This window comes from Pungitius pungitius, chromosome 3, assembly GCF_949316345.1.
Source record: "Pungitius pungitius chromosome 3, fPunPun2.1, whole genome shotgun sequence".
In the NCBI taxonomy this organism is placed as follows: Eukaryota; Metazoa; Chordata; class Actinopteri; order Perciformes; family Gasterosteidae; genus Pungitius; species Pungitius pungitius.
The window spans coordinates 535,015-554,256 of record NC_084902.1 but is presented as its reverse complement, the minus strand read 5'-3'; the positions used below and the strand labels follow the sequence as shown (position 1 = coordinate 554,256).

The 19,242-nt window shown below is 45.6% G+C and overlaps 1 protein-coding gene across 2 annotated transcripts; it reads left to right on the top strand.

Moving 5' to 3' along the window:
* The first annotated feature begins 2,954 nt into the window (after window positions 1-2,954).
* Window positions 2,955-19,140, top strand: ece2b (endothelin converting enzyme 2b). Of its 2 annotated transcripts, XM_037462795.2 has the most exons (19): window positions 2,956-3,166; window positions 8,365-8,451; window positions 9,533-9,668; window positions 10,179-10,394; window positions 10,543-10,667; window positions 10,924-11,070; window positions 11,333-11,398; window positions 11,473-11,661; window positions 12,542-12,684; window positions 12,838-12,952; window positions 13,496-13,606; window positions 13,694-13,792; window positions 13,935-14,012; window positions 14,115-14,218; window positions 15,091-15,201; window positions 15,488-15,555; window positions 15,994-16,184; window positions 16,263-16,358; window positions 16,838-19,140. In XM_037462795.2, the coding sequence occupies exons 1-19, from the start codon at window positions 3,134-3,136 to the stop codon at window positions 17,012-17,014; spliced, it is 2,292 nt and encodes a 763-aa protein (XP_037318692.1). In that variant the 5' UTR covers window positions 2,956-3,133; the 3' UTR covers window positions 17,015-19,140. The 2 variants fall into 2 exon arrangements, with proteins under 2 accessions (XP_037318683.1, XP_037318692.1); XM_037462786.2 differs by having other exon boundaries at window positions 2,955-3,166; window positions 13,496-13,792.
* The last annotated feature ends 102 nt before the right edge of the window (window positions 19,141-19,242 follow it).

The window sequence follows — 19,242 nt, the reverse complement described above, 5'->3', positions numbered from 1 at the left end:
CAAATATGTCAGCGAAAAAAAGTTTATTGAAAAGCAGCAGTGGCGATGCATGGGGCAAAAAAAGTCTCTATAAATGAATAAATAAACAAACCAACGACTTCCACACACAAAGACGTCACTCTGTGGTTCGTCTTCAACAAAACACGTTACTCCACCTGGTGGTCTGGAGGTGAAACACGCGCAATTCCTTTCAGAACCATGAAGTGAAACGAGTCCGTAGACCCAGACGCAGAAGCTTGTTCCAGCCTTTACTGCTATCATCATTATTATTAGTAGTATTAATCACATTCCTATTACTGTCATTATAATCCAACATTACCCATCTTTGTGCTCTCCCTCCCCACAGGCTTCTGTGGATGGAGGTTCTATCTGATGATGGTTCTATCTGATGGAGGTTCTACCTGATGGAGGTTCTATCTGACAATGGTTCTACCTAATGGAGGTTCTACCTGGTTCTATCGGATGGTGGTTTACTACTTGCAATATTTGAATCATTTCTGTCATAAGAACTGAATGTATTGTTCATCTTTTACGTTGTTCATTCTGTACACATGGCGTCCTGTAGTCTTTCCATCCAGGAGAGGGATCCTCCTCCAACGTTCTCACTACATTTTCTTTCCTTTTTTCCCCATGGAAGGGTTTTCATTTTTTGGGGAGTTTTGCCTGTGCCGATGTGAGGGTTTTAGGAGGAGAGGATGTTGCATGTGTACAGACTCTATTTGAATTAGTAAAAACATGAAGGGATTTGTGTATCTACTTCCTCTTGTTGTTATCATGTGTTTTAAATGCTCCTTCAGATGTTGTTGGTATGAACTGTTTCCACTGGTTTCCTGTGTAATGTGTGAGTGAGACCAGCAGGGGGCGATGTGAGACAGTTCACCAGAGGATCACTACACATCTCACCGAGGTTTAGTAAAGTACAAGTACACAGAAGTAGAAAGCTGAGTACCAGTATGAGTACCAGAGTGTATCTGAGCCTGTCAAAGACAGAGAGATGAAGAGTTCCGTCTGCGGTGAAGCAGCAACATTTTTAGTTCAGTCTGAACTTCTTCTCTGAAACGGAAACCAGTAGAACCAGTGGACCTATAACTAACACAGTACAACCAGTAGAACCAGTCAAACTAGTAGAAACATCATAACCATTACAAGTAGAACCAGTTGGACCATTACAACTACTTGAACCACTCCAGCCATTAGAGCAATAAGAACTAGTAGAACCATTACAACCAGTAGATACACCACTACCGATCCATTAGAACAAGTAGAATCCTCAGAACTAGTACAACCATTACAACCACCAGAACCACCAGATCCATAAGAACCAGCAGAACTGTGTTTTCATCCTTTAAATGATTTAAATGTTGAATTTTACCAGGGGTCTTCAGCTCAAATGTGAAGAGGTCCAGTGAGAGAAAATGTCTAGAAGCAAAGGTCCAGAAGATCATAATGTGACGACTCAGTGTGATGAAAAACAGGAACATTGGTATCAACATCTGCATGTAATCAATACACGATTAAATAAATCAAATGACTTCAGTACGATTCTAAAACTCTTGAACTGAACATTTATGTGTTACTGCAAATATAATGATGTTCTTTCAACTAACGAAATAAAAGTGAGGCTACATTTAAAAAAATAATTAATTAAATACTGAATATTTTTACAATTCAGAAAAAATGAATGTCACATTGAACATTGAATTTTCCCTTTTCTGCTTCACATTTGGACTTGACTCAGAAAATTATAAATAATGAATCTAAACACATTCTAACAATTGAACAGTTTAATAGAATATATATTTATATGCTATATAACGACGAGTACCTGAATGCATCCCGGCCCTTCTCCTCCTCACGTGGAGGAGCTCATTGAATCAATAATGAGTTAAATAATTAGTCAGTGACCTCTGATTTACACATTAAATGAATAAACAGGATAACTAAAAGTTTGCAAGGCGCAGCACAAAGACAAATTTACTTTAATGAAGTGATGAGAACCCAAAAAAGAAGTCAAATATAAGTTGTTAAGAGCAAACTGATTTCCATGTTTCGACAAAAACAGGAATACTGTAATAAATGCTTGAAGATACTAAAAATAATACTCAATGGACTTGGAAAGTAATCAATCATATTACTCCACATTTCCACATGGACGAGTTGAAACGTTTCCATTATGTCCATTGTGTCACATGACGTCCTGTAGTGTGTCCACCCTGATGGACGGTCCGCCTCTGTGTCTCACTGAGGTTTCTTCCCTTTGTCCCCATGAAGGGTTTCCATTGTTTGGGGGCTTGTTCCTGTGTCCATGTGACGGTTTTGGGGACACAGGATGAGTTCAGACTGCAAAGCCCTCTGAGGCAGATTTGGGTTTTACAAAATAAAATGAATTGAAATGAATGTTCCTCGGTGGGTAAATTAAATTCACCCGATTAAGAATCACCCGATATATATTTTATTCACATGGTAATCTTTAAAGAAGTAATTTATGTTATTGTAGGACGTCTTTTTAAAGCGGTAGGATCAGGTTGTTGAATTAATAATCTGTGTAAAATCAAAAGAGACACAATTCCTAGTGATCGCTCATGGAGACAACGTATTGATTTATATCAATAGGAATATTGTATAAATCTAGAGATGTAATGACTTCGGAGGCCTTGCACATCATCTATTGCTCCCTTTATACTTTACATATCATATTGTGTGGGCGTCCACCTATAAAATGATATATAGAGAGTGTGTATTTATGCAATGAATAGAAAGATATAATATTTATCATAAATAAGGCTAGTTTATCAAAGCAACCTAGTGTCAAGAGATGAAATGATTTGGTTTAGTATAAAATGATGCAAACAATGTTCCATGAGGGATTATCTATGTCTTTGTACTACTACAGACAGACAGGGGACATGACGTAGGACCGTGAGGATGACGTCAGCCTCGCTGGGACGGGGTGTGTTTGTTTTTGAGAGGAAGAAGCTGGTTGGATGTAGGGCGGGGTCTAAGGAGAGAGGGGGGAGACAGAGACAGAAGGACAGAGACAGAGACACTGCTGCTCACCGCGGACGGAGCGACACCGGGAGGATGCGCCGGCGCAGCGGCAATCGGTAGCTGTTCTCGGGGACGCAGCTCCAGGATGAGCGTAGCGCTGCAGGACCTCCGGAACACCGTGAGTACACGCGCACACTCGTGGGCGCACACGCGCGCGCAGTGAGAAGTACACGCGCCCCGTCGCGTAAAACGCAGCCCACGCGCTCCCGTGTGTTCCTCGGGTCCGTGCATCTGATGCTGATCAGCTGTCGATCACCGTGATCCATTCCCAGGCGGGTGGTCCCATTGATCCGCATGAAGCTCTTACTGCAGACAGCTGTGTGAGCGCGCGTGCACGCCCTGCTGACGTCACTGATCAATTAGGGTGATTGGTCACCTAGCGCATCAATAACAGTCACAACATGAAGCTTCCTGTGACCCAAAGGAAAATAATCAATAAATCATTTCAACGATTTATTCCTCAGATTAAAAACCACATCAAGAAAATGTAAAAGAAATCCTTATAAAAGTAAATAACTGGTCTATAACTGGTCTATAACTGATCTATAACTGACCCACAACTGATCTATAACTGATCTATAACTAGTCTATAACTGGTCTATAACTGGTCCCAAACGTGTTTGTAAAATCTTAAAATAATAAGAAATGTGTAAATAATTACTTCTTACCAAGATGCTTTTATTAGTTACATTTGTAGAAGCTATATTCACAATAATCAATAAATCTCTCTGTGAACCTTCGACCTGAAGAGGAAATTGTAGACGTGGAAATTAAAACTTCTGGGAAGTTTCTGGTTGGACGAGTTCAGGGAACGGACCGGCGGATCCGCATTCCTTCAGCAGCCTGAGGAGACCTGCTCAAAGACTTATTCTCCAAAATAAAAGCTTGTTCTCTAAAATAAAGGTGTGTTCTTAAAGACTTGATATTTCCAAATAAAGACTTTATATATTTTAGTAAAAACGTAGTGTCTCTAAATAAATCAGTAATCAGGAACAGAATATGTCAGACATACATGGAATTTGACTTGGGGATTGGTGCATGACGTCGACAGTACGACAATGACAACAGACAACGTAGTCCGGGGTGAGAAGGGTCGGCTACAATCTTTTTAGCTGCTTCAAGTCCTGGAGAGACGGCAGATTGCAGCCAATCACCCTCTCTGCAGAGTGGATGACACGCTGCAACCTGCCCTTGTCCTTGGCTGTGGCTGCAGCGTACCACACGGTGATGGAGGAGCAGAGGATGGACTCCATGATGTCCGTGTAGAAGTGCACCATCATCGTCTGTGGCAGGTTGTATTTCTTCAGCTGCCTCAGGAAGAACATCCTCTGCTGAGCCTTCTTGGTGATGGAGCTGATGTTCAGCTCCCACTTGAGGTCTTGGTGATGATGGAGCCCAGGAAACGGAAGGAGTCCACAGTGGTGACGGGGGAGTCACACAGGGTGAGGGGGGAAGGTGGGGCTGCGTTCTTCTTGAAGTCCACGACCATCTCCACTGTCTTCAGGACGTTGAGCTCCAGGTTGTTCTCACTGCACCACGTCACCAGGTGGTCAGACTCCCACCTGTAGGCGTTTAGAGCATTTAGAGCGTTTAGAGCGTTTGGGGTGAACGGAGCATCAAACTGAGTATTTCATATCTGATATGATCTCCATCTGTTTCTATGAATATAGAGTCAGTACATTGGTTCTGACGTAGCATGCTGTGAATGGATGGGGTCCAGTCTCCATCCAGGACCTGGTGAAACCCTCCATCCCAACATCAAGCTGCTTGTTCCTCACTGAGAGCAAAACACTGGACTAGATCTCCACTCTTTGCTGTCCTGCTGCTAGATGGTGGAAGGAGCTCTGTGATGACATCAGGACCACAGAGAGATTGTGGAGAGAGAGAGTTTATTCTAAAGCGTTGTGGGTGAAACATTAATCTATAAACTTTGAGATCTATAATTTTGATCCACTTGCTTACAGAGTAAATATATTCCCCTGAAAACTATGTTTGTTTCTTTGTAACCAGTGAACAGGAAGTGACCTTATAAAGACTGAGACCGTATAAGAGACCTGTCAGTCAGTTTAGCTCATGAAGCTTTGACCTCCCCTTAAAGAAATAGACAGACCGGTAGGAAAGAAAGTAAAGGAAGAAAGAAACAGGAAATCCCAGATTTAAGTCATCTCTGTGTACTTATACATGCTATACATAAAGGAATAAAGTTTCAAAGTAAAAGTAGAGTATTAAAAAGTATCAACCTTGTAGAGGAGAAGTATGGGGGACCAGAAGAAGATAATCATCATGTTTCACTCCAGATTCTACCTGTGAGATTCAGAGCTTCAGAATGTGAATGTTTCACCGTTGATGCTTCATCACCAAGTCCAGATGATTCTGGTTGTGGGAACATTCCCAAAGCGACAGCTGTGTGTGTGTGTGTTGGGTTTACTGTTTCCTGTCTGACGCCGTGTGACTTCCTGTCTTAAGACGCCCAGTTTCCATCTGAGCAAAACAAAACAAACCCCCCGACCACCAACGCTGCCGTCTGACCGGCTTCATAATCATCTTCATCATCTCCAGGCGTTGGCTCCAGCACTGGTACTGGTTTTAGTGGTCTGAGACGTTTGCTCCAGTACTTGGACTGGTTTTAGTGGTCTGAGACGTTGGCTCCAGTACTCTGACTGGTTTTAGTGGTCTGAGACGTTTGCTCCAGTACTGGGACTGGTTTCAGTGGTCTGAGACGTTTGCTCCAGTACTGGGACTGGTTTCAGCGGTCTGAGACGTTGGCTCCAGTACTGGGACTGGTTTCAGCGGTCTGAGACGTTGGCTCCAGTACTTGGACTGGTTTTAGTGGTCTGAGACGTTGGCTCCAGTACTTGGACTGGTTTCAGCGGTCTGAGACGTTGGCTCCAGTACTGGGACTGGTTTTAGTGGTCTGAGACGTTGGCTCCAGTACTTGGACTGGTTTTAGTGGTCTGAGACGTTGGCTCCAGTACTCTGACTGGTTTTAGTGGTCTGAGACGTTTGCTCCAGTACTGGGACTGGTTTCAGTGGTCTGAGACGTTTGCTCCAGTACTGGGACTGGTTTCAGCGGTCTGAGACGTTGGCTCCAGTACTTGGACTGGTTTTAGTGGTCTGAGACGTTGGCTCCAGTACTTGGACTGGTTTCAGCGGTCTGAGACGTTGGCTCCAGTACTGGGACTGGTTTTAGTGGTCTGAGACGTTGGCTCCAGTACTTGGACTGGTTTTAAAGGTCTGAGACGTTGGCTCCAGTACTTGGACTGGTTTTAGTGGTCTGAGACGTTGGCTCCAGTACTTGGACTGGTTTTAGTGGTCTGAGACGTTGGCTCCAGTACTCTGACTGGTTTTAGTGGTCTGAGACAGCTCCTCCTCTGCCTTGCAGGGGCGGTTCCTCCTGCAGGCGGAGGAGGGTCTTTAGTGATTGGAGCCACCTGGGCTCTGGGTATAAGAAGGTCTCTAACCACTTCTCTCTCTCTGCTCCTCCAGGTATGATCCGGTTTTGTTTGTTCCTTTGAAGGTTTACGTTGTTTGATTGGCCTATACTTGTTGTTTGTGTCCCCTCATTCTTGCCACAGGCTATGAGCCGGCCTGTGACAGGTCTGAGGCGTTGGCTCCAGTACTGGGACTGGTTTCAGTGGTCTGAGACGTTGGCTCCAGTACTGGGACTGGTTTCTGCGGTCTGAGACGTTGGCTCCAGTACTGGGACTGGTTTCAGTGGTCTGAGGCGTTGGCTCCAGTACTGGGACTGGTTTCAGTGGTCTGAGACGTTGGCTCCAGTACTGGGACTGGTTTCAGTGGAACACATCATTTATGTGTACAGAGTAGGGTGAGTGTCTTGCTGTGTCCCCCTGCTTCTAGTCTTCGTGCTAAGCTAAGCTTACGCGGTGGTTGCAGGGACTGATCTTTCCTTGTTGTTCTGGAGAAACAAAATAAATGATTTACTGTGTGTCTGAGGTCAGAGTGTGGAGGCTGTGAGACAAATTACACGGACAGAGAGACAGACAGAGAGACAGACAGACAGAGAGACAGACAGACAGACAGAGAGACAGACAGACAGATGTTACATAAGCTGCAGTGAACTTCATTAGAGCAGAATGGAGATGATTCACACACTTTATCTAATTACACACACACACACACACACACACACACAGTGACATCACCCTCCACAGAGATATATAACACACTCTCTACGTCTCCTAGCAACCTCGCTCGCCCACTCCCCCCTTCTCTCCCCCTCTGTGTGCGTCATCAATTAAAGAGAACAGAGCCGGGGCGAGAGACAAAGAGAGGGGGACAGACAGGGAGGCAGGCAGAGAGAGACAGACAGGTTTCAGTCCAGGTCTCCAGGAAGGCAGAAGACAGACAGGCCCCCATACATAAAGTCACTGAAACATCTGGACCTGAGGACCAGAGGAGTCCTACCAGAGGTCAGACCCCCCACGTCTATCTGGACCAAAGTGGAGGTGTGACGCAAACATGCTAAAATGCTAACATGCTGCTCCTGTGGTGGTTTCCGTGGTAACCGAATGCAAGCTTGTGTTTGTGTGGCTGATTCAGGATCAGAGGGCCCTGTTTCTCCTTCACTTCCACTGAGGGGAGGGGCGGAGGGGGGGGGGGGGTTAGAGTGTAAACAGAGGAAGTACAGATGTGTTTGTTCACAGTTAAATACCTCCTCATGCAGAGCTCTGTTCCTCCTCTGGTTCCTCCTTCTGTCACAAAGAACCAGAGAAACAACATGGGGGAGAGAAACCGTGTGTGACATAACAAATATGAAACACTGTCAGTAAAATGTGTACAAATGCTAAAAATGTCTTCTCTTTTCTCTCTGTGCGTCCGAGGTTCTGATCCGATCCACTCGCTCACGTCAACAATAATAATAATAAAGGGACAATGCCACCATCACTGGGTCTTTAGCAGGAAGCTAGTGATGGGGTATTGGACATCAAGTCCACGTCTCATACAGCGTTTAATACATTATGAAAAGTTAAGACAATAAAACTACTTTGTTAGGTATAAAAGTGGTGGACAGATTGCCAGTGAAGTAGCATTCAAAATGTTGTTTTCTTTTTAGTGCCTCAGAATCTTTGTTTCTGGTTCACTGTTCTCTCGATTGAGGGTCTGGACTCTCATGAAGACCCGGACAGGCTGGCATTAAACCCATTATGTTTATAGAGACTGATGATCCGGTTCTGTTCCTTGATTAGATTCATTCAGACAGCTTTCTCATTCATCTGCATCTTCTGTCTGTCTCTCTGTCTCTTCATGTGTCTCTCTGTCTCTTTATGTCTTTATGTGTCTGTCTGTCTCTCTCAGATGTCCAGCTATAAGCGAGCTACGTTGGAGGAGGACGACGGGTTGGACGCTCCAGGCGAGGCGGCCTCGTCTCCCGACCAAGTAGAGGTCAGTGAACTATTTGATGAAAAATGTACTTTCTTGTTACTTGCTCTTCTGAGTTTGTATCTCTATGTGGAAATGCACTTATTGTACGTCGCTTTGGATAAAAGCGTCAGCTAAATGACATGTGATGTAATGACCAGTGAAGGTCAGGGATTGATAGACAGGAGACATTTTTTCAGTGAGACATTTATCTTCAACCAATAGGAAATCTCCCTAAATCCCCGCAAAACTGGTCCCAGGTGAAGTTCTGACTCAGAGGGCTTCAAACCCCAGGACCGGCACAGAGCCTTCTCCAAGAGCCAGACCTTGGGGGGTGAGGGCTCAGACTGGAGCTCAGCAGGAGGAGGACCCCCCCCAATAAAGAGAGGGGCAGTGAGGGTAGAAAGAGGGGGGGCGGTGTACTGCTTCGGCCCCCATCAGAGTCCTTCACATACCGCTGTAACAACGGATGTTGCTCTTCGGCAGGCAGAATTCATTTCATGCTTTATAACATCAAATAATAACCCACAACAAACCCTCTTTAACAGGGTAAAATACCGCAACGCAACAGTTTGTAACACTAATAATTGTACATTTATAAAATATGGCCGTTAATGCCGAACTGCATGCTGGGTACAGCCTCACAAGAAGCAGCACAAAAAAAGAGTGACGCAGGAGGAACAACGAGAGAACAAGCTGTAGGAACAGATCAAGGGAAGTAGGTTCTGGCCCCCTGCGGGTCACTCCATCTTCAGAAGGTCCAAGGACTTCACAGGTGATGTCCTTTAGTCCTATAGGGAAGATTCAGCTGACTGAGGAGAATCTGGGATGAAAGGAGGTCATGACTCCATGGAACAGAACTTTACTAGTGGGTTAGTTCTGTGGAGCACAATGGGCTGAGAACATGAACCTCAGGTGACCTCAAGTAGTTGCATGGACTGATTGTCTGCAGTAATGCAAATGTTCAGCTGCTTCAGAGCAAACTCTCTGGATCCACTTGTCGAGGAGGAGACAAGTGGATCCAGTTGAATCTAATGAAGATCAGAACAAACCAACAGATGGTTCTGGTTTGGCTGTCCGGTCCTCAGCCTCTGGTGTCTCTCAGGTGGGTTTCCGGAAGGGAGGCGTGGACATTCTGGGCCGGAGGACCCAGCTGGAGGTTCTGCTGTCGGTTCTGCTGCTGGTCGCCCTGCTGGCTCTGCTGGCCTCTTTGCTGGTCCTGGGTCTAGGATTCAGCTCAGGTATTACATCCTTCTTCACCTTTCCTACCGCTTTCATTCCTGCGCTATCTTGCTCAGTCTTTCCTTTCCTTCCTGTGCCTCCTTCTATACGACCTTCTTTCATTTCTGTCAATCATTTCCTTCTCCTTCTCCTCTGTGTCCGCCACTCCTTCCCTTCATTTCACACACTCTCCCTCCTTCTTTGCCTCCCTTCTTTGTCCTTTCCTTATTCCTTTCCTTCCCTTCACCTCGCCCTTTCCTCTTTTGTATCAAGATCCCTTTCCTGCCCACACCCATCCTTTCCTATGTCCTTCTTCCCTCCTCATTCACTGCCTTACATGTCCTCTCTCTATGTGTCTCCACCTCGTCCCTCCCTTTACTGCTTCCTATCTCCTTACCTTTTTTGTTTCCTCCCCTTCTTACTAACATTCAGTTAAGACTTCTTTTTTCAACAGATATTCAATGACATTCACTTAAAAGACGTCCTGGCTGCAGTCACTCGGTTTTCTCATGTCTCCTGGTGCCTTGCAGACAGTGGGCGGGGCCTCTGCCTGTCGGAGGCGTGCGTCACGGTAGCGAGTCAGATGGTGGAGGCCATGGACCGCAGCGCCGATCCCTGCACCGACTTCTACCAGTTTGCCTGCGGAGGATGGATGAGGAAGAACCCGCTACCAGATGGACGGTCCAGGTGGTCCACCTTCAACAGTATCTGGGAGCAGAACCAGGCTCTGCTCAAACACCTGCTGGGTAAGACAGGTGGGGGGGTGCAGTTAGGTGGGGAGTGGGTGATGGATAGAGAGAGAAAGACAGACAGGTTGGGGAGAGAACGTGGGAGACAGGTGGTACAAAGAGAGAGAGACAGGTTGCAGAGTAACGTACCTGTGTGTCTCTCCAGAGAACGGGACCTTTAATGGCAGCAGTGAGGCGGAGAAGAAGACTCAGTTCTATTATCTGTCGTGTCTCAACACCCAGAGGATCGAGGAGCTCGGGGCTCAGCCTCTAGTGGACCTCATCGCCAAGGTAACCGCTCATTAACCCCATCGCCAAGGTGACCGCTCATTAACCTCATCACCAAGGTAAACGCTATAATACAAAGTGTGGGAAATATTAAAATAAGATGAGGTAGTATTAACATTTATAGACACAATTTGGATATTTGATTGTCAACGTGATGTGTTCAGGAACATTGGGAAAGTTTCAATTCCAGTTTTTACATTTTACGGATGTGAGAAAAAAACATCACCGACCAAACAAGAGGGTTCTTCTTCTTCTTCAGATCGGCGGCTGGAACATGACGGGTCCGTGGGAGAAGGAGAACTTCATGGAGGTTCTGAAGACCGTATCTGGTCCCTACAGAGCTCAGCCTTTCTTCAGTGTCGGAGTCAACGCTGATCCCAAGAACTCCAACAGCAATATCATCCAGGTAATCCAGGATCAGCCTGGACCAGAACCACATGAGATTGAGCCAGACAAACAAAACCAGAACCGTATAACAAAACCAGACGGGGCTATAACCACACTAAACCAGAACCAGACTGAGTGGACCATCTGGGAGTGTTCTGTAAAGTGACAACAACACCATCATCTGTATGTCTCTGGTTCTCTTGGCTGATTGGTCCACAGGTGACCTCTCTGTGTGATCACATGATCACAGTGTCACTCACCTGCTGGTTTCCTGTTTCTAGCTCGACCAATCAGGGCTCTTCCTGCCATCCAGAGACTATTACCTCAACAGGACAGCCAACGAGAAGGTGAGGACTTAATCCCGACCGCCTCCCTGAACCCTGAGGTTGGTCCGTGACGGCGTCATGTGATGCCCCTACAGGTACTGGTGGCGTACCTGGACTACATGGTGGAGCTGGGGACGCTGCTGGGGGGGGACCGGAGCTCCACCCAGGTTCAGATGCGGCAGATCCTGGACTTTGAGACGGCACTCGCCAACATCACCGTCCCTCAGGACCAGCGGAGGGATGAGGAGAAGATCTACCACAAGGTCACCATCTCCGAGCTGCAGGTGAGTGGGTGGAGCTATATCTGATGACTCAGCATCCAGGCTGCAGTGCCGTCGTCATGACTTCATATGTTTTCTAAGGTGACATCCTGTGTTCTCTATCATGACATCACATATCCGCTAAAATGTCATGACCTGTACTCCAAGGTGTCATCACGTCTCCTCTAGGGTGTCATCACTTGTCCTCTAAGGTTTCCTAAGTTGTCCTCTAAGGTGTCATCACTTGTCCTCTTAGGTTTTCATGTTTCGTTCTTTTGCACAGACGTCTAATGTCTCCGTGTCGCCATCTTTTGCTCTGCTGCAGCCCTCTGTCCCTCAGTTTGCGGATGCCGTCACTGGTCACCGTGGCAACTGTTGCCAAGAGCTGTTGCCATGCAACCGCATCTCTCCGGCGCCGCAGATGGGGGGGGGGTTAGATAACGTTATTACATAAACACGCAAAGCAGACCTCTGCTTTCACAAACCCAGATTGATTGATTGACCCTTTTTGTTACTAGATGATCAGGTTCACAGCAGGGGGGGGGGGGGGGGGGGGTCATATGCTCCCTCACAGGGATCTATACTTCTAAAGCTTTAACCAGGAGAGCCAACCCTCTGTCCTCTGACCTCCTCCATGAGTCCTGAGAAGTGAGGAAAAATCAGAGGAAGCTGAGGTTAAATTCTCCTCATCACTTCCAGGCACGAGGCCTTCAGTGACCTTCATGTCACCTGACAGGTTCACTGTCCATTGTCCCCTGCCTCACTGTCTTGTTTTCCATCTTAACACGTCCCCCCCGGGTGGTGGAATTTTCTCCCAGAGAGAGTCCAGCTATATTATTATTTTATTATTAATTTATATCTGATGTGAACTCCAGGTTCTCTTCTTCTGTGGTTTTATTTCCAGCTACTGGCTCCATCCGTGGAGTGGCTGGACTACCTGTCTTACTCTCTGTCCCCTCTGGAGCTCAACGACACTGAGCCTGTCGTCCTCTACGCCAGAGAGTACCTGCAGCAGGTTTCTGAGCTCATCAACAAGACAGAGCGCAGGTAGGTCTAGGCGTCTTACTCGTCTCACCTGTCACTCTCCCCTGTCTGTCTAAAATGTCCATCTCACCTGTCTGTCTTACCTGTCGGTCTCACCCATCCATCTCATCCGTCCTTCTCAACTCCTTCTCACTTGTTTGTCTCTCTGTCTAACAGTCTGTTGAATAACTACATGATGTGGACGCTGGTTCAGAAGAGTGTGGCGAGTCTGGATCAACGCTTTGAGAACGCTCAGGACAAACTGCTGGAGAGCCTGTACGGGACCAAGAAGGTACTTGTACTACTTCTGCAAGTACTTAGAGTTGTATTGCAAGTGCTACTTGAAGTAAGCCTTACTCACTGGTCCGTAACTGATCTTACTGGTCTGTAACTGGTCTTACTGTTACTTACTGGTCTCACTGGTCTGTGACTGGTCTCCCTATTACTCACTGGTCTGTACTGGTCTCACTGCTACTTTCTGGTCTCACATTTTGATCTCATGGGTCTGTATTTGTCTGTAAGTATTCACACTGGTACTTATTGGTCTCAATGGTCTGTACTCGTCTCACTGCTCTGTAACTGGTCTCACTGGTACTTTCTGGTCTCACATTTTGATCTCATGGGTCTGTATTTGTCTGTAAGTATTCACACTGGTACTTATTGGTCTCAATGGTCTGTACTCGTCTCACTGCTCTGTAACTGGTCTCACTGGTACTAACTATTCTCAGTGGTACTTACTGGTCTCAATGGTCTGTACTCGTCCGTAACTGTCCTCACTGGTCTGTTCTGGTCTCACTGGTCCGTAACTGGTCTTGCTGGTTGTGGTTTGATCTAGTCCTGCACCCCCCGATGGCAGACCTGCATCGGGAACACAGACGACACGCTGGGCTTCGCTTTGGGAGCTCTCTTTGTGAAGGCCACCTTCGACAAGCACAGCAAGGAGATCGTGAGTCACCAACGTGAACCTGATCTACCTGGTCCAGGTGGGCCAAGATCAGGAGCAGGTCTAAGTCCCTGTCTATCTGTCCCTCAGGCCGAGGATATGATCAACGAGATTCGCTCGGCCTTTAAAGACGCTCTGGAACGACTCCACTGGATGGATGAGGACACAAAACGGGCCGCTAAGGACAAGGTAGAGAGACGGGGGACAGATGGGTGGGCAGATAATGGGAGAGATTATCTGTAATTATCGCTATGTGTGTATATGTATACATAACCCTAACCCTAATATATGTGTGTATATATATGTATATTGAACTTGTCTTGCCTTTTAGGCTGATGCGATCTACGACATGATTGGTTTCCCAGAATTCATCTTGGACCCCAAAGAGCTGGACGATGTGTTTGATGGGGTGAGTGACAGCTGTCAATCCTGTCTTTTTCAGGTGGGACAGGGTGTCTTACTTACCTGTGGACAGGTAGGCGGGTCGTCTCACGCCCTTGTTGTCTTTCAGTACGACGTGTCTGACGACAGCTTCTTCCAGAACATGTTGAACTTCTACAACTTCTCGTCCCGAGTGATGGCTGACCAGCTGAGGAAGACTCCCAACAAGGACCAGTAAGAACCACCAAGACATGACTGGACAACAGATCAATAACGACGCCAACAAAACAGGATGTGACATCATACAGAAGGGGCAGGACTTACAATAAAACCTTTACGTTCTTCTGCTTTGAATTTGATCCGTTTGCTCTAATAACATCAGGAGTTTCAATTTGATTTTTACATTAAATCAAACGTTGTATTTAAAATCATTTTGGATTAAAAAAACTATAAACAATTATATTCCCACACAAAAAAGCCTGAGAACAATAATTCTCATGCTGCGTTCACACAAAAAGTGAAGCCAATTTTTGCAACTTTTGTAGTTAATTTGCCTTCATTCTCGCCAGAAAGGGGGCGTGGCTTATCTCAGTGACTTGTCTCTGAAGGCAGATGTCATCTCTGCTATCCACCATGGAAATATACTATTTCTGCTCTGTGCTTGTGGCGCACGTTATGCAAACACCGCCTTGTTTGAAGCATGACATCATCAGCTCAGTGAATTCCACCGGCTCTTCCAGGAAGTTTCTCAGGCTGACCAGCAGCCGCTTACAGGCGTCCGTTTCTCTCCTTCTCATCAAGTATATATCAACGCTTTGGCAGCAGGACGGCGGTGATGACGAGCAGAGCATCTCAACTCTGATTGGCTTTGCTTTGTGTGATGTGAAGATTTTCATAAACATTAAATGTTGAAAACAAATCAATACGAAACAGGAACTGGAAAAAAACATAAAGTTCAAAGAAGTAAACAGCATGTTACTGAGAAGAAGTGTTCAAGATGGATAATTATGTTAAATTATGTCAATTATAACCATTTGACCAATGAACTACCCTCCGCTCCTCTCCCCCTCCTCTTTCCTTCTTTCCTTCTCTCCTCCTCCTCTCAGGTGGAGTATGACTCCGCCTACAGTGAACGCCTACTACATGCCCACCAAGAACGGCATCGTTTTCCCTGCTGGGATCCTACAAGCTCCTTTCTACTCTCACGACCACCCAAAGTCTGTCCACCCGTCTGTGTGTGTCCACCTGTCTGTCCACCTGTCTGACTGTATGTCTGTGTGTGTCCACCTGTCTGTCCACCTGTCTGACTGTATGTCTGTGTGTGTCCACCTGTCTGACTGTATGTCCACCTGTCTGTCTGTGTCTCGTATTAAATATTTAATAATACTGATAAATACTACTTTACATGCATAATACGCATAAACTTGTGTATAATACCCACTTGTGTATACAATACATACATGTACTGTATATAATAATCATGTACGATGTTGTTTTTTTCAGGGCGTTGAACTTTGGAGGCATCGGGGTGGTGATGGGTCATGAGCTCACGCACGCCTTCGATGACCAGGGTGAGCTTACTTCTTGTCACGTGATGCCTTCACTGCACTCTGACACAATATGAGACTCTGGGGCTCAGGTGGTACTTTATGTTACATTCATATTAAAATGTGACTTCCTCAAAGGTGGTTATTCGGGACACGTTTATTGGATTTAGATATATTTACTATGATGTTGTTATTTTGGCATCATTTTTAAATGAATGTCTTTAGGTTCTCACAGCTGAAATAAACCAGCTAACGTGTGCCTCCTGTACAAACATCACAATGATGTCATGATGATGTCATTAACAGATAGTAAGCCGTTCAGTTTCCCTGTATTTGTGAGACTTGCAAAACAAGTATTGAGCAAAAACTATGGTTATTTATATTATTTTTAATGGTCAAAGAAACAAAAATGACCGGGTGGATGACAGTTGCCATGGAGATAAGCCCCTCGTCCTCCTTCAGGTCGCGAGTACGACAAAGAGGGAAACCTGAGGGCTTGGTGGCAGAACTCGTCAGTGGAGGCGTTCCGCCAGAGGACCGAGTGCATGACGGAGCAGTACAACCGCTACACCGTCAACGGGGAGCACGTCAACGGAAAGCAGACGCTGGGGGAGAACATCGCCGATAACGGGGGGCTGAAGGCGGCATACCACGTCAGTTTGAAACTCTCAAGAAACCCAGAGTTCATTTGACGTAAATCGGCCTGTGAGTGAATGTCTTTGTCCTCTCAGGCGTACCGGTCCTGGGTCCAGAAGAACGGGGAGGAGAAGAGGCTCCCAGCTGTCAACCTGACCAACGACCAGCTCTTCTTCCTGGGGTTCGCGCAGGTCAGTCGAAACAAACGCACCCGGGGATCTTTATGTGCCTAGGTGTCCCACACAGTTCCCCACTGGGCCCACTTGTGTTTCTATAGAGGAACCAAGTTCTGTACGGGTTACGGTACGGACGGACCGACTTTTCATTCTTCAATGCGCTCTCTGTCCGCTGGTGGCTACCTAGCTAGCTGGCTAGTTAGTAAGCTAGCTAGGCCGCTTTCTTGAGGCTGTAACACACGTGCATTGATGGCGTTATTGTGTTTGCAGATATTATTTATTGCTGTTTTTTTAGCAGTGATGTCACGTTTGATTGAATTGGGGATACATGATACATTCAGGCTTCCTCGCCTGCCCTGAAATTACTGTTTTTTTCTATTCTTGTTTTATCTTTACTATTGAGCAATTGATCTATTGATAATGTTGATAAAGGACGCGGCTAGCACATTACGCCAGTGAGTGACAACCACCACTTCCTGTCTGTGTGTTCCCAGGTGTGGTGTTCAGTCCGAACGCCGGAGAGCGCCCACGAGGGGCTGGTGACCGACCCGCACAGCCCCCCCCGCTACCGGGTCATCGGCACGCTCGCCAACTCCCCCGACTTCAGCCGCCACTTCGCCTGTCCCGCCGGGACGCCCATGAACACCGGGCAGCGCTGCGAGGTCTGGTAGAGGGGGCGTGGCCAATGGGCGGGCACTGTAGTGAGGACCAGCTGCTCGTGGGACTGACGAGCGGACGGACTTCCTGTCTGCGATCGTCACGGACTCACTGGACTTCAGAGAGGTGGAGGACTGATGAAGATGAAGAAGCCACATGGCACCATGTTGCTGATTTCTGCTTTATGACCGTTATTAATTATAATTATTATTGTTGATGGCCTGTATGTGTGTATGTATGCGTGTGTGTGTGTGTGTGTGTGCGCGTGACTCTCTGATGACTTCACAGCATGTTGACCTCTTACATCATCATTGTTCATTCTTTCATTCAAGACGTTTAAGGCGTTTTATTTCCGCTTTAATTTAAAGTAGTTAATTAATTGTCAACTGTTAAAGGGTTTTAATGGATTATCTGTTGCAGTATATGAGGATGTTTTTAAGGAGTAAAAAGTCCCAAAATGCTATTTATAGAAAAATTAATGGACATATTTAGGCTGACGGTTTTTATGTTTTTTCGCCCCTTGAAAGGTTCTTGAATCAGATTATGCTAATTAATTAGCCCTAATTAGACCCTAATTAACGCTGGAGTCGTTGGTAGTGAGAACACAAACTCTTCCGTGTTAATAATTAATGACATAACACTCTTAGATTATGGTAAAACTCTATTTAAAACGTTGCCTTATTATTTAGCAAGATGCCTTAAAAATACAATTAATTGTAATATTAAAACGTTTTCATCTAAACATGTGAACATTTATTCATATAATCTGATCAGGACCCCTTTAAAATACCGTAAATATAGCATGTAAAAAGTACCCTCTTTTTTTTTACTGCTGTCTCCCCAGTAAGTTAAAACCTTCATGAACTTTAATGGTGTCGTCTTTTAAATGTTTTTCAGCTCTTAAAAGCCTTAATTTAACACTCGTCTTCAGTTTAAAGTAGAAATAAAGAGATTCAGTGTAAATGTTGTTGCTGTGTGTTTTCCTGCTGACAACAAACGGCACGCTGCTGTTGCCATGGAGACTTACCTTCAGCAGAACCGCAGTCATCAATTCAAACAACAATTAAAAACAACAACAAACGCCTCTAAAATGAGACTTAATTATACAACTTAGAAATACCGCCTTAATGTGTGAAATTTAACCTTCAAAAATATGATGTCTAAGGGGTCATGTGACCTGTCAAAGGTCACACACCATAAGACTCCTAAAACGGGTCCAGGGCCATTGGAGACTCAGCGTGGGGCGTTCGGGGGCTGAAAGGAGCATGGGGATTTACAGGTTCACACAGAAAAAGAAAAAAGAAATACTTTCAAATGTATTTTTTCTTTCAGTAGTTTGTTTCCGAAAACACTTTATGACGATAATATAAAATGCCAACTAAAGAAGCGTCAGGTAGCTGATTACAGGTGGAGCTGCTTACCTGCGTGTGTGAGTGGGTGTGTGAGTGGGTGTGGGTGTGGGCATGTGTACTTGTGCACGCTTCGCCCTCCTGATGACATCACTGTCCCTTCAGCTGGTGCGTGTTGTAGTTTGTTAAGCAGAAAAAGAAGCTGCTTCCTGCCAAAGACGTGTGTGTGTGTATGTGTGTGTGTGTGTGTGTGTGTGTGTGTGTGTGCGCGCGTGTGTGCAGTAGCTCTCATGTACAATAAACTCTTTGTCTTGAAGGGGGCGTCACTACTCTGCTCGTCCGATCAGAGCGCTGCATTACAAATAAACATCTTAAAACTCCCAACTCTGCTCTTATTATGGAAACTACAGATCCCACAATGCACCTGTGTCCCTTACTGTTCTGGAAAAAATCCATTCTTTGTTGCAAGTTAAAGTATTTGGAATATTTCTGCGTTAAAAGTCAAAAAGGACTTTGAGCTTGTTGTACTTAGTATGAGAAGTACTACTTGGCACTGTTGTACTTTTGTTTCCTTTATACTTGATACAACTGAGAAGCACTTTTACTTATTGTACCACAGCTAAAGTACTGCGTACTATTATTAACCGAGTATTTGTATTGTGTACTGTAGTCCTGTGAGTAATGAATACATTTTTCATGTACTATAAATTATCGCATCATCACGTCATCAGGAACGAAAAATATATATATGTATATTTTATCTATGAATAAATATATCTATATATATATATATATATATATTAATATGTCTCTAATGTTTATGTGATGGATTGACGGAGTCAATGAAGAACAAGGGGAACCAGAGGCGGGGGGCGGGGCTGACGAGGGGCGGG

Bases quoted from the DNA above. Each gene is read 5' to 3' on its own strand.
- ece2b (XM_037462786.2), top strand. From the start codon at position 3,134: ATGAGCGTAGCGCTGCAGGACCTCCGGAACACC. The intron at 9,669-10,178 runs GTATTACATCCT...GGTGCCTTGCAG, and splicing joins GGGTCTAGGATTCAGCTCAG to ACAGTGGGCGGGGCCTCTGC. The intron at 15,202-15,487 runs GTCTGTCCACCC...TGTTTTTTTCAG, and splicing joins TACTCTCACGACCACCCAAA to GGCGTTGAACTTTGGAGGCA.